General features: G+C 35.0%; 1 protein-coding gene across 1 annotated transcript in view; it reads left to right on the top strand.

Moving 5' to 3' along the window:
* Window positions 1–14,748, top strand: part of SLC25A13 (solute carrier family 25 (aspartate/glutamate carrier), member 13) — a 78,092-nt gene that overhangs the window by 39,054 nt on the left and 24,290 nt on the right. The window contains exons 10-12 of the mRNA XM_009572463.1: window positions 203–361; window positions 7,287–7,339; window positions 8,407–8,487. Coding sequence (XP_009570758.1) covers window positions 203–361; window positions 7,287–7,339; window positions 8,407–8,487 — 293 coding nt within the window. The remainder of the gene's footprint in view (window positions 1–202; window positions 362–7,286; window positions 7,340–8,406; window positions 8,488–14,748) is intronic.

Below are 14,748 nucleotides of genomic sequence, written 5' to 3'. Positions count from 1 at the left end.
CAGAAGAATCAGATTAATAATGAGGTAGGGCCAGGAAGTGCTTTTGGTTAAAACTGTGGGAGGTAGTTTAATGTATCCAGAATATATTGTGGAGAAAAAAGATACAAACTGATTTTGAGATACAAATATGGAAGATGACAGTTGCAGTCAAACACTGCAAATCCAAAATCATGTTTTCCTATAGCTTGATTTTTATTTGCAGCTGTTGGAGCCACTGCAGTCTACCCAATTGATTTGGTAAAGACTCGAATGCAAAACCAGCGCTCTACAGGCTCTTTTGTGGGAGAACTTATGTATAAAAACAGCTTTGATTGCTTCAAGAAAGTGCTACGTTACGAAGGTTTCTTTGGGCTTTATAGAGGTAAGTTTAAAAGATGGTATATACTAATGATAAGATACTAATCGGAGTTCAGTGGAACTCTGGATTTTTAAGCCTATTTTGTTAAGATTTCAATTTTGCCAGGTTTGTGCTTTTGCTTCTATTCTGCTGCAGGTGAAGGGTTTGCAAACTTCTTGATAATTAAAAGCTCATTGTAATGAGAACATTTCTGGAGGACTTTTCTGTCCTTTCCTTCCTCATCTGCAATAGGGCAACAATAGCAATTTCCTACAGCAAAAAATATACTGTTAGTCAAGTTTTCATTTCCTTAGCACTCCTTAGTACCAAGAATATTTTGTCCTGTTTGGTAGAAGTTAGATTATCCGGTTTTGGTTTTTTGTTTCAGTGTTCTTTCTTATCTCTTTTCTTCCTATTTAAAAACATAAAAACATAGAGAAAATATGGTACCTTGGAATTAACCAGATCTCCTTTTGCGATACTGTTTATGACAAAAAGGTTTCTCTGAACCAGTTGCATGTGCTTCGCTAATCATTGGGAATAGTCATCTTTATCATGTATACCTCTTCTTAGCTTGTTACTGTTGAGTCAGCCAGAGAGATTAGCTGGGTTTCAACTCACTTATCTTTATATACATAACCGATACACCCAAGTTATGAAGTTAGCTGTTCCAAGCTCCCTTTGTAGTCAATGGAAAAAGCTCCAAAAGCTCATTTACTCTGTTCAGGACGTAAATCATCCTCACTTTGGGTATCTTAGGTAAGTGCCTGCAGTTAGATGGTTGCTTTTATTTATTATGTTGTTGTCCCAGTTACGGCATCAATGGTGTAAGTTCAGGTAACACAGAAGTAGTCATAAAGAATCATGAACTGCATGAGACTGCAGTTCTTCTCTGTCACAGAGATAAAGCAAATTTTATTTCTGGTATCCCAGTTATTGAGATCTCTTATCCCCTTCTGGCATATTCATTGGGCAGGATTTGAAACTTGCGTTACTTATTTCATTTTTAGCTGGCTTGGCTTAGAAACTTTTGTTTTTAACTTTTGAAAATAAGAATATTATAATGACAGAAATTAATTGCTAGAAGCAGTTGAGTCAGCAATGAAGAACGGAGGATTTCAGTAAAATATTGTTATGATCTGGCAAAGCTATATGCACCTGAAAAAGAACTTAACAGTTTATAAGACAACGTGTGAAACAACATTAAAAGTAAGTGCTGTGATACATGTGCACTCTTTAACATATGACCTGAGTTACTGGAGGTTGGCTAAGTAGCTCCTCCGCAAAATACAGACTTTGTAATTATTTCAGCACAATTGGAGATGGGAAGGCTCTGTCATTATTGACTGAGTTTGAGGCAATTTTTTGAGTAGGCCTAGTAATTTAATAGAGAGTATTGACATGGTTTCTATTTTGTAAGGATTTGTAGCAATCAGAATCGTAAAAAGTCCCCATTATTGGCGAAAGAACAAAATGTATTCCCTGCAAATGTATGTCTGCTTCTTCCAGGATGCTGAAAGAATAAATATGCAGAATTCCACTATTATCTGCTTCTGTCTCATTGAAACTCTGAAGCACAGTGATTTTTTCACCTGGAGAAACATACCTCAGAAATGTCATAAATGGTATTCTTAACTCCATTTGCTTGTTGTGTTTTTGGAGTGATTTTTTCATTGCCAAATTTGGGGTACTTTAGGAACCTTCATCAGTATAGCTTGTCTTTCCGTTCCCCATCCCCTTTACCACTTTTCAGTCTTCCAAGGAGTACTGAATAGTGAAATCTCAGACAGTTTGGTGGAGCTGGAACTTCTAAACCCAGGGCAATAATCTCACTTCTGGATTATATAGTAGAAATTTTGTGATGGCAAACACCATCATTTCAGAGGCAAATTGAGACCTGCATTTCTACAGATTCTCTACTTAAAGGGCACCCTGATTTAACTTTTCTTTTTAAAGAGTCAAATAGAGAAAACTCCTAAAAAATGTGGAGCTTCCTCTGTGTAGTTCTGTAAATTTGGACTGTTGCTTGATTTCTAAGGAGATGATGTTGGAGAAAGTTGAGCAACTGAGTGCAGAATGAAGGTTTCTGGTTAAGCTTGAGAGGACAAGAAAATTTGAAAGGAGCATTTTATAATTAGTATATTCACCCAATTTAATGCAGTAAAGTTATAGCAAGAATCATCTCATTCTAGTTTTAAGTACTACACTAGGTAAGACAGACTATAGAGTACATCACTTTTTGCTGCTCATTGGTAACTGGTATTTTCTTACATGTGGTAGGTTCAGAGTTAAGTAAACGTGAGTTTTTTTCCTCACTGGAAGAGAGAGTAGTCATTGGTAGAGTTCTCCTGCTTAGCTGAATAGTGATGCAAAACTTTAAAAAAATTATAGTAGAAACATTCGGAGCAGCGGTCTCTTTGTCATGCCACACTGTGAGAAAGCAAGCAGGAATTATAAACCCAACTCTGAATTCAGCCATTTCAGATAATACTTTTAATGCAAAGCATATATTTCCATCCGGTGAAGTGAACTGATTTTTCTTTTTTGTATCATTATTTTACTCCAAACTTGAGAAGGGCAAAACCACCATGTTCTAAACCACCATCTCATATAAGGATAAATTACACCATCTTGTGGATATGAAGAGAGCACTAAATTTTGTTTAACGTGAATTTGGTTCTAAGGATAGTCAGTGTTTCCACTGAGAAGATACTTTAATTTAAAAAAAAAACCCAAACATGATATAGATTTCTGTAGAATCTTTATAATATGCATTAAGTGCTGTGTTGTTAGATTCATTTTTTTAAGACTGTACATCTGAGATAAATTTTTCATCTGTCTCTTTCTCAGCATAGCTGAAAAGAATACTCATCTCATATACCTATAATTTGTTGTTGTGTCTACATTTATACCTGAAATACATATTTAGAAACTCACAGGTATTTATATATATGCAAATAGAAAGAAAATTTTGGAAGCTGTGATTTGCCAACATCTCTTCCAACTGATGAGGTCACCTACATTTCTTAATATCATTTTAATCAGAAGTCCACCTAATGAGTCACAGAATGCTTCACAGTCTTAAGCAGTGCATGTAATAGAGATTATTTTACCTATACTTGATAGGAATTCTATTGGAAATTTAAGTACCAGAGATAAAATGTAGCTCATGAAAATGTTCGGTAGCCATGCTGTTAATGCCACTTCTCCTAGAGGATGAAAAAGACAGGAAATGCTGTGGAAGACTCTGTTATCTGTGATCATGAACTGCTAAGGAACTTGTTAGTTTTATTTCTTCCGATGGTGCTTCTAGCACTGCAGTGACTCCAGATACCTTCTAATCTTAGGTTTTAATCATCCAAATTCATTATTACTGGTGGATTCCCATGCTAATGATACAACAAGACCATGACAGAAGCTTTCCTTCAGAAATATGCAGTGAAGTACCATTTTTGTAGAATGGAAATACAAACCTATTCCTACCCCAAAGTTCTGTCAAAGCACAAAATCTTCAAGAAACACCCCATTTCCAGTCTGAGGTAGCTGTGCTTGAATGGCAACTGGTGATTAATTTTCCAGTTTATTGTGTGAATCGTGTAGTAGAAAAATTTGGCAGTATTCTGTTACCACCTGTCTATCAGATGTCCAAATGGTTTCAAATATTTTACCTAGACTGAGCAACAACTCCTTCAGTCAGTGGGTTTTTCTAATATGAAGGGAAAAGCATGTCCGTTACCCAGTGTGAAACTGAAGTTTCATTGTTAGACGTCTGAAAAAATACTGTGGCCAAATAAGATTTTTTTCACTCGATGCCATCACCGTAGCTGGGCTGGATGAGCTACTGCATGTATATTCACAATGTATTTAGACTGCTTTCAGAAAGTAACTTGTATGATGTCACAAACTCTGAATGCAGCTCTCATTGCTCTCTCTCACATACACCTTCACCTTCCCATAGAGTCCTACTACAATAGTGTGTGAAATACGAGGTACGTAGTAATTGCTACTAAAGAGCCTTGGATGTATAAAAATGGGTTGAATAACATGTTTGCTGTATACTATACTAGCAGGCCACCTATGTGCAAAGTGTTATTCTCTGATGTTATAAGAGGCATACATTTTTAAGACAGTCAGACATTTCTAAGCCTGTCCAACATCTGTACATGTGTCATATTGCTGATCTGCTACCGCATAACAACACTGAAAAATTACCAGCATGTCAGGATAACCCCAACAGAAAAATGACACTTTCATATGTTTTCCTTGATGTGCTTGCTTTCTTCCAAAACTTATCATCTTTATCATGCTCATAAATCTTTCAACAATGTTTGAGGGCTCCCATGAAAGAAGGATAAAGAAAAGATAATTTAGTTTTGATAATCATAATGTGTAGAATGCAAAGGTACCACTTACAGATAGCTTTATTACATAGGTATGAGAGCAAACAAAAAGTCCCTCTACCTTCCTAAGCTGCTAGAGACAGTAGGCCTAGCTGGTATCTGGCAAGGCTATAAAATGTAGTATTAAAATTAATGCTGCCTTTTTTAGAATACTGTGTGCTATCTTGTTTATTACAGCATTATCTGTAATTAAACTTACAAAGTACTTTTATACTATAAAATCATGTGTGAAGTAGAGACAGAAAAAGCGAAAAATGCTCTGGGTTTTTGGTTGTTCAGTTGGGTTTTTTGGGTTTTTCTGGTGGTGGGTTGTTTTTTTTTTTTGGTAACTTCTACCTACTCTATTTAATCTTTTTCTTCTACATTGGTGTTTTATGGAAAGTTTTGAGTTGTAACAGTCCCGTTCAGATTTGAGTGCAAAAGGAATGGACCAGATGGGAAAAAAAAACGTTGTGCCAAGATAAACATGTTTTTCCTGTGATTTTACAAGTGCCTTTACAAATGCAAAGTCTTAGGAGCTGAAAAATGAAAAATGGTAAAAAGGCCATCTTCAGATCAGTCTAGTGAAAATGAATTTGATTTGTCCTGCTTATGTTGCTTCCAAAACTGAAGGTTCATACAGATCTCCAACTGGACTATTTGTATAATTTTATATTTTGATATTTTAGAATGTCTTTTTCTGTAATTTATTATATGATATAACTTCAAAGTCATGCTATATATAGCTCAGGTGTAGTAATATATGTATATGTGATTTTAAAATTAATGATCTCTAGGTTCTTTTGGAATTACATATCCGCTTACAGACCTGCTCCAATTCTACTGGATTAGGCTTAGGATCAGATGGTGTGCTTGTAAAGTAAATGGAATAGGTTTTTTAATCTCTGAAGGTACAAATTCGTTAGCCATGATGTCTGTACAAAGCCACACGTGTCCTATAGCAAGATGTAAATATCATGGCAGTTACAAAGACAATTTTGTCTGTATGGGGCTAAAACTGAAAAAATCCTGTTCATTATATATCCTTGTGTTTTCTTCATAGTGTGGCAGAAATGTAATATTTAATTACACAATTCTGGGTGTCTTAATGGTTTTTCATTGAAGTCTGGATTCAAGTCACCTGTGCAACTAAAACTGTTTCAGAAATTCAAATTTTGAAATTTAACTTACCCTGCGGAATCTCTTTTTTTTTTTGAGGAACTGTATATGAACTTAGTGTTACTGTATTCTTTTGTTTGACTATTCAGTCATATGATCATAATTCATGGATGAGCTACTGCATGTATATTCACAATGTATTTAGACTGCTTTCAGTTTGGGTAAATGTTAGGTGTATATGTACATCAACTGTGTACACAATTAATTACTCTTTTGACACTTGAAAAACAAAAATGCTAGTACAGGAGCAAAATTTAGTATATAGATATGGCTGGCCCTCCTGCTACCAGAAGCCAAATGGTGCTATTCTTCAATGTCATTTCCTTATTAACAGCATCAGTAGTAACCCGTAAAGCTGATGGATGGTAGCAGCATGGAAGAATACACTAATCCGGTGTGCGTACATTTTTCTCTTCGTTATTCTGACTTTTAGCTCTTCGGGAAAATTCTTTTTGGCAAGTTAGCTCTTTGAGGTAGAACCTTAACTGTTGTCTTTTTCCCCAAAAATAAAACCATGGAGAGGTGAAAATGTCAGGCTTTGTAGAAAGTACCCAAAGGTGTTGCCTGAGCTACTAAAACAAAGGGGGTCTGCATCAGGAACTCTAGCCAGGGTGATTTTTCTCACATTTCTGAATGGTGTCCTAATTTCGTTATGCTGATGAATGCTTGCAACACCATTCTAGCCCCAGGCTTAGTTGGTAAGCTTTGCGTATTTTTAGGTTGTGTCGTCCAAAAGTTTACAAAATATCGACCATTCGCTTCAAGCAAGTGAAGCCAGCAGTCAGAGATTCCTACTTCCAGTTCTGTATGCATCACTTCTAACAAAATAAAATAGGAAATTCCATGCCTGGGAAGAAAGCAGCATAACTTCCTTTGGTTTAAGAACTGGTGAGTTAGCTGGGCAAAGAGCTCAAGAATGCAGTCATACATGTTTGAATGTTTTACATTATTTTGATTCCTATCCCCTTGCGTCCTGCCATCTAATGCCATTGTTTTTGCCAGAAAAAGGTACTGTGCTGGTGATTCTTGAGGCGGATGCATCATGTATCTCACAAAATTAATCAGAAAGTCTTAATTTTTGTGTGAAGATGCAGAAAATAAATGTTAGTTTAGGACAGAGTACTGAATCTGTATTAGTGTTTAACTGTAAAGTGAGCTAATATCATGGATTTAAAAAAGAAACAAATACGTATAGGCAGTGGTAGCACTTGAAGTGGTAGCACAAAGTTTTTTCTCAAAATGGAATGTTTAAGTACTCTCATTAAATATAATAACACAAAATTGCTGTAAAAATTGCCCATTTCTAGGTGGTGATCTCTACATATATTTGTTGATTTGTTTAGTTAATACCAAGTTACTCAATGCATGAGTTCTCTATTTCCATGTTACAGGTCTGTTACCGCAGCTATTAGGAGTAGCACCAGAGAAGGCCATAAAACTTACTGTAAGTTTGCAAATGGATTGTTTTCACATTTCTCCACATTGTAAAGTCCATCTAATTACAATTAGCAAGTTAAGGATTTTTATTCTTAATGCGTCAGCAACATGGTAGAGTGTATTCCATCATTTTTGCTTGATACAAACTTAATTACAAAAAGCAGTAATTTTTATTTCTGATTTGTGAACTTTACAAGTGGCGTACAAGTCACATGCAGATATATATATGTACATTTTAAGAATCTTACTGAAAACTTATTTTTGGACTCGCTCCAAAATATAACAAGCTTATTCAACTTGTTCAGCTCATCTGTTTGTTTGTGAGTAGTGCAGGCCTTTGGTTTCACTTCTTAACAAAAATGAATAATTATTTATTGGACTTGGAGGCCTTTTGTTTTTGTATCTACACGTAATTCCTGTATGTTTAACTCTAGCACAACAGGAGATAATATGAGCATGTAGTGAAGTGTTGGTAAGAAAGGAACTCATTTGCGTGCATTTTTTTTCCTAACTGTTTTACTTCTGTAATTTTGTCATTTCTTGAATGATTTTAAGGCACTGAAGAATTTCTTATTATAACCCAATCCTAATGTATTGGTTATTCACCAATAAGCTAGTGTTCACCAAAGCTAGTAATATGCTTTAAATATTTTTAAAATATTTAGTAATATTTTTAAAAAAGAAAGGTACTTAATGCTGTTCATTGAATTATTATTGTGTTAAAACTTACTATTGAACATTCTGATATTAATTTGAAATTATATTTAAATTTGTAAATGTAGCTAGCATTTCTAAAATCTTAAATGATTTTATCATTAATTTTCAGATAATGATTTTATTTAGTTAGTGATTGTTATCTTTTTTCAATAATAAATAATTGAATTATGCTTTGTTATAAAGAAAAACATAGTCAGCTTTACAATATTGCATATAAAATCTAAGATTTGTTTGATATCTGTTAGCTTGGTAGCTTCATGGATGTATTTGCATTTTTAGTTGCACAGAATTTGAAGCTGATGAGTGTTTTCTCCAACCTTTTAATTTACGAGCTTTCATAACTGTTTGTTTTTTAAGGTTAATGATTTTGTGAGAGATAAGTTTATGGCTAAAGATGGCTCTGTCCCACTGGCTGCAGAAATTCTTGCTGGTGGCTGTGTAAGTATCTTTAATTTCCTTCATATGAGATTCATGAAAGTGCAGTGTCTAAGAGTAACTATGTGGACTAAGGCTTCTGTTTAACCACAGATCCGGTTCAAGAGCAGACTCTGCTAGAGCATCTCAATTCTTTCCTAGATAGGCCAGCCGTTCTTGATGAAAGGGTAAATGTTTCTGTGCATCGTGCTTTTTAACTGTGCTGTATAATTCTCACAGCTTAGAGTTTCTTTCCTTAATAAAGAATGTGTCTTTATTCATGTTGGCTGTAGCTTATGGCCTACAGAGGATTCATGCTAACCTTTCCAGAAGTTAATAATTACTTACTACTTCGTGGCACCCACTCTGCCACGTCACTTCTTTCCTGATGTGTTACTGCGCCCACTAATTTTCACTTTTTGCAGTGATACTGGCTTTTTGAAATGGCAAAAACTACTCATGCTTCTTTGAGTTCATAGCAGACGTAGGCTGTGTAATGTTAACTCAGTACATAATGCATTCCTGAATGTAGGCTGTATTTAAAACCCACTAAGTTTTTAAGAGTGTTTTGCTTGCACAAAGTAGTATCTTAATGAACAACTGGCATATTACTGGGTAAATGATAATACTTCATGGTTTGGTCTAGTTCTGTCTGTTCATATTACAGCTTACTTTATCTGGTGTATTGATTTTGTTCAAGCAAATGTAAATAGTTTAGGTAAAATGAATAGTTGTTCAAAGACCAGTGCACTTTACAGATAAAGAACACTGTTTATTTAAACCAGCTTTGATCACTGGGGCAGAGCAATGTTGGTATATTTTCAATCTATCTTTGTTTCTGCTGTTATAAGACAGATGAGGTCACATTTTGAAGCAGCTTCTACCTGTGTCGAAAACTACAGTGAGCAGCAACTTAAAAACAAATGCTTGTGTCTTAACCTCAATAGGTGCGGAGATTAGTGCTGTATGTGCTTGCAGAGAGCGTACTACGATTACCTGAGCCTCAGGGTGCAGTGGCTCAGTTGCGTTGCAGGCTGAGAAGCCCTGGCTTTCTGTAATTCTCAGGAGATAGGGTAGGATTTGGCTGCTGTCTCACTGCTCCTTCTGTTTGATCACTGACCTGTTGTAGACTGCCAGGTAGGATCCCCTTGTTCTGTAACTTTAGGAGCATTCAGGGGAGAAAAAAAGAAGGGGGGGGAGAGAAGAATGTGGGTCTCTAAAGCCCTAAATAAAAAGCATGCTGTAAATGAAGGAAAAATGCAATAAAGTGCTTGCAGAGTAAAAAGTATTTGCCCCTTACACTAATAAAGCGTCTTATGAACATAGCAGCCATAGAGAATTCAGCAAAATTTTCATTTAAAATGTCATTTGATCTAGAGTTTTTATTTTTACAGACTGCTGTGAATTTTTTAATGCAGTACAAAAAAGCACCCTTTACAGAGACCCGTCATTCATGAGAATACTGCAGCAAGCTTTTTGCCCATTGTAAACTAAGGATCTGCTCTAAGAGATAGGTGGCTTGAGACGTATTTTAAACATGCTGTAAATGTTGGCTTATCCTATTTGGTATTTGAAATTTATATTAACAATGAGAAGCTGCATAAAGTTGTAGCAGTAGACGTGTGGTGGCAGAATGCCCTGAGTTTTCTTTTAACTGGAGTGCTCCACTTAAGGGCATAGTCTAGTGCCAGGTAGATAGGTTGGAACTTGTCTTTTCTGCAGGTGGTCTTTGGGTTTTTTTTGTAATTTTAAACCCAATTCAGACTAGCAACAGAGACTCTTATTACAAGTGGTGCCTAGTTTTTTGGGGTGAATTTTGCTCTCATTCTGTAAATATATGCATAAAATATGAGATGCCAAAGACAGGCTTTTTCCTATAGCTTTCAGCATTGTATTAGCCTAACTTTTTGTCCCCGTTTAACCCAACGTGAAACCTGCGATTTCACTGTGAAAACAGTAAGGACACTGTTGAATGCTTTTGCAAATTTTCAGTCTTGGATTTTTACCTCATTTCACAATGTAGTAATCACTTATGTGGGAGGCAAGAAGACAGGAGTACCTGATGTGTAGAGTCTAACAAGGGGCAGCCAACTAAGATGAATTTTATAAAAGACACCTGCCCTATCACCTTTCCGCTGTCCGCATCTAATTCTCAGCTGTGATTGTGTTACAAACGCAGATGTTAAATTTTCCTTCTTCTGTGCTTCTCTTTCCTTGGAGTATATTCATTGCTTATGCAAGGGCTGTGTGTTGGGATGCATGTTAGATTTTAATGTTTTAAATACTGGCCCTGTGAGTACAGTATAGCATTAATACCTAAGAAAGGGCGGGCGGAGCAGATACTTGGATGGTTTGTGTTGTTCAGTAACACAAAGGGCTTTGAAGGGGTCAGTATCACCTGAGTAGCTCCACTCCGCTGTTTGCCCAACCATTGCCAGGCGTTGACTTTTAAGTCCCCAAGGAGTTCACTTTGCATCATAATTACTGAGAATTAGTACACATGGCTGACTTTTGCACTTGTAACTAAAGCTGATTGTTTCATTGAACAAGTCTTTTTCTGTTTTGTAAACTGTTTTCTCTCCTGCAAAAAAAGAAAAGAAGAAAATAGAAAGATCTTTTACTTCATGACCTCGTGGCACTTAATTCAGTTAACAGCCTGTTTCATAGCTTTTTATTATGTGAAGATGAAAGTGATAGGTTGCTTGAGATTTTTTTTTGAGACCTCCAAGAATATAATTAAAAGTATAACCTTTATATTTTTATACAGAATCTTAAAGAGGGTTGTTATGTAAATTACTAACTCAAAATTTCCATCTCCTTTGTTTGTAAGAAATTTTCCTAGTGACTATGGTATTTGTTACCCATAAAAATATATGTAACTTCCAAATTTGTGCAATGCCTGACACCCACCATGAACTCTGGTCTCTGCTGTGCATTTAGGACTCTCATCACTCATGCGAATCCTATATAGCCCTTATCATTATTAGACTAATAAAAAGCTTCAGTTCCAAGACATAGTGTAATCATACTGTAGAGCTAGGATCTGCTAGGCATCTAAACCACAAATCTGACTTAACCTCCTTGAATGAAAAAGTGCACAAATATGCTAGTTTTGATTTCTGCTAATGCTGTAAGTTACCTTCAGGGATTCTTTGAAAAAAGGATGTTCTTGGGTAAGCTGTAAGTACAACTTGAAATCTTTTTTTTACAGTGGCAGTAATCTTGAAGTTTCTGTAAGCTTTTTTTCACGGTCTTTCAATTTATTTTATATTTTTAATAAAAAATAATCACTAGTCATACCGAGTTTAGCTGCTTGCTTCTTTTAAACTTAATTAATTTAAAAGCTTCTGTTAAAAGTAACCTTATTTTTTGATACAGCACTGGTCATTATTCTTATTTTTGAGTTATATTAACCAATTGAAAACTCTATTTGTAAGAGTGGCATAAATACGATTTTTTAGGTTTTGAAATGTTGCCTTTAACACTAAGTTTGTAGGTGTGACAGTTGTTTTGCTTAGTTCCTTAAATAAAGCAGTTCCATGTTTAATTGAAAAATGTGTCTGGAAGTAACCAGGAAAGAGATGCAAAGATGCAAAATAAAGAGTGATCATGAAATACATACAAAATATTAAGAAAAACAGAAGTAGTATTATAGCATAACTAAAAAGAAATAGCTATATAATATATGTTGCCTTGTCTGCATATAGTAATACAATTATATAGGTAAATCGGAGGCTTAATGTTCAGGAAGAAAAAGGAAAAACATTTTGCTTTATTAACCTTTCCTTCTGCTCTCCCTCCTCTTTCCGAGCACGCACAGTCTTTTCCTTCCCAGCTGCTCAGTGTGTGCTCACTATTAGCCAGTTTAAATCATGTAGCACAGTACAATTACAGACCCCGTACAGATCTGCTTTTATTTAAGTTGTCAAGACAATTTTAGGCATATTTCTAGAGACTTTATAGTAATCGTAATAAAGTTAAAACATATTGGACCTGCTTGGACAACCTCAACTGTGCTATGGAACATAAAAATTAGATACGGTTAAGATGGAGTTCATCTAGAAAGTGCAAAATCCTGTCCAGAAATAATTTTTATAAAGGAAGATGATGTGAAATTCCAGATGAATTATGCCAAATAACCTATCCAATGCAAATAGTTTTATTAAGCTACTTACAACATTTATTTTATGTTTCAAAGAGTAATAAAGATAAGTCCACATCTGAGCTGCATTTTCTCCGTTGCATTGCAGTAGAGGTAGAGGGTGGATGGACCGCAGTTCCTACACTACTTAGATATCTTACTTGTGAAAATTCAGACATTTCTAAGTTATAGGCTAAAGGAGACTGAAGGTGTCATTCTTGCTTTCATTATTCAGAAACCTAAATCTGATAAAATTCTATCCTATTTGGCAAGGAAGGCTGAGCTATGAGTAAGGGTAAAATAAATCTGAGCATTATGTATGCCAGGGAAAAAAAATCTCTGCATGTGTATCTGAAAAAAAATGAATTGCTATCACACAGATACCAAAGTTTTGGTACAGTTTATTGAGATAGTTAAGTAATGATGATCTTCTTGATGATTGCTTATATTAGCTTTGAAAGCAAATGGCATACATCTTTTGAACTCTTAACAGATTTATTCTCAGAGGCCTATTCTCCCTGTAGTCAGGGAATGTAACTTCTGTTACTTTCAAGGGGAGTTCTACTTGCATGTGTAAAAGCCCAACATTCACATTTCTTGTTTAAGGAAAGGTTCAGAAGCTCCTATACTTTTTTTTCTTGTTTAAATTTAAAGCTATTTTCTTTTTACATAAAATTTATGCTGTTAGATAAATTAATTAGATTTAAAGTCTATTTAATATAAGTAATATAATGTAATAGAATATACTATAATTAATTAGGTATTTTTAAAGTATAGTTTTCTTCTCTGAACCACTCTAATTGTAGTTATTTTCAGCATACTGAAAATAATTTAAACTAATCGTAAACTTTTGGTACAAAAAACCCCAGCTAGATCTGGACTTAAATTTAACTTCACATTTGCAAACCTGTTGTGTTTCAACACTGCTCTGTTTTAATTGTCTCTGATTAATTTTCAGCTAATCTTAGAGTTAAGCCTTATAATGAAGTTTGGGAAGGCAACGTACAGTAACATGATAGCCCTTCCAAGAGATTGTACCAAGGGTGGGGAAGTTCCTGGTGTAGGTTTCCTGCTTTTCTTTGACCTCAGCCCACATTTCCTTGCAGGTTTGGACGTTTTAAAAAACAGTTTGCTGAAATTTTCACCCAGTCATACCTGTTTAAACTGGCCTTTCCTGAAAACAGTAAGGAGTTAGGCAGAACATGATTTCACTCTATTTTGAATTTTCCTTTTGGATTAGTTAATTTAATTTTAATTTTTTTCCAAAGATATTTTCCCATAACAAATTAGAAGTGCTTTCCCCTTTTGCTTCCTCTCTCCTCTTCCTTTTCATTTCCCTTCTCCCCTAAAAAAAAAGAGGGGGGGGGAGGAGGATTTTTTTCAAACTGTAAAACAAGGAGGGATGGATAGGTTTAGGTTGATATGTTTCTGGTTGCAGAACAGAACAATTCTGAACTATTAAAAAGCCCATTTTTTTCCAACAAATATACTTAATATTCTTCCTATTTGAAATGTATTAATTTTTTACTATTGTATTAGAAATAATGACTGCAAAATTTTATATGAACATGCATTACAGCTTAAAACATGTAATTGTTTTGACAATTATATTTTATTACACATCCCTTTCTCCTATTACTACTTCTTTTACAGGCAGTAAAATATTTTAGTGTTTACCAGTGCAGGTTAAAAAAAAAACAACCCAAAAACAAAGCCTCAAACTCAAATCAGGAATTAAAATCTAGCTTTCTGTGAGAAAAAAGGAAGATATTTATGATGTCACAGTAATTTATGATGTGACCAAGAAATAATGGGTCACAGTTTTAATACAGCTACCATGCCTTAAGACTTGAAAGGTCTGTAAATCATTAAATGATTCTACAACTAGTCAAAATAGACAAGTAGGGCAGACAGAGCCAAATGTTAACATTTTTGACAGGTCTCTAACTTAATTGCTTTTATAATGCCAATCAAGTAGGCTCCACTTTGATTTTTTGGCTAGGCTTCTGAGAACTGAATTACCTATAACGTGGAAAATATCAAATCCACAGTTTTAATTTTTTTCCCGCTGAAGACTTGGTCAGTGCTTATAAACAAACCATACTCCTGTTTGTTTCTGTTTAGCCAGATCATTAATAAATTAT

This window comes from Fulmarus glacialis, unplaced genomic scaffold (genome assembly GCF_000690835.1).
Source record: "Fulmarus glacialis isolate BGI_N327 unplaced genomic scaffold, ASM69083v1 scaffold11982, whole genome shotgun sequence".
NCBI classification, from domain to species: Eukaryota; Metazoa; Chordata; class Aves; order Procellariiformes; family Procellariidae; genus Fulmarus; species Fulmarus glacialis.
Note: the sequence above shows the minus strand (reverse complement) of the source record. Positions and strands in the feature narration are given on the sequence as shown.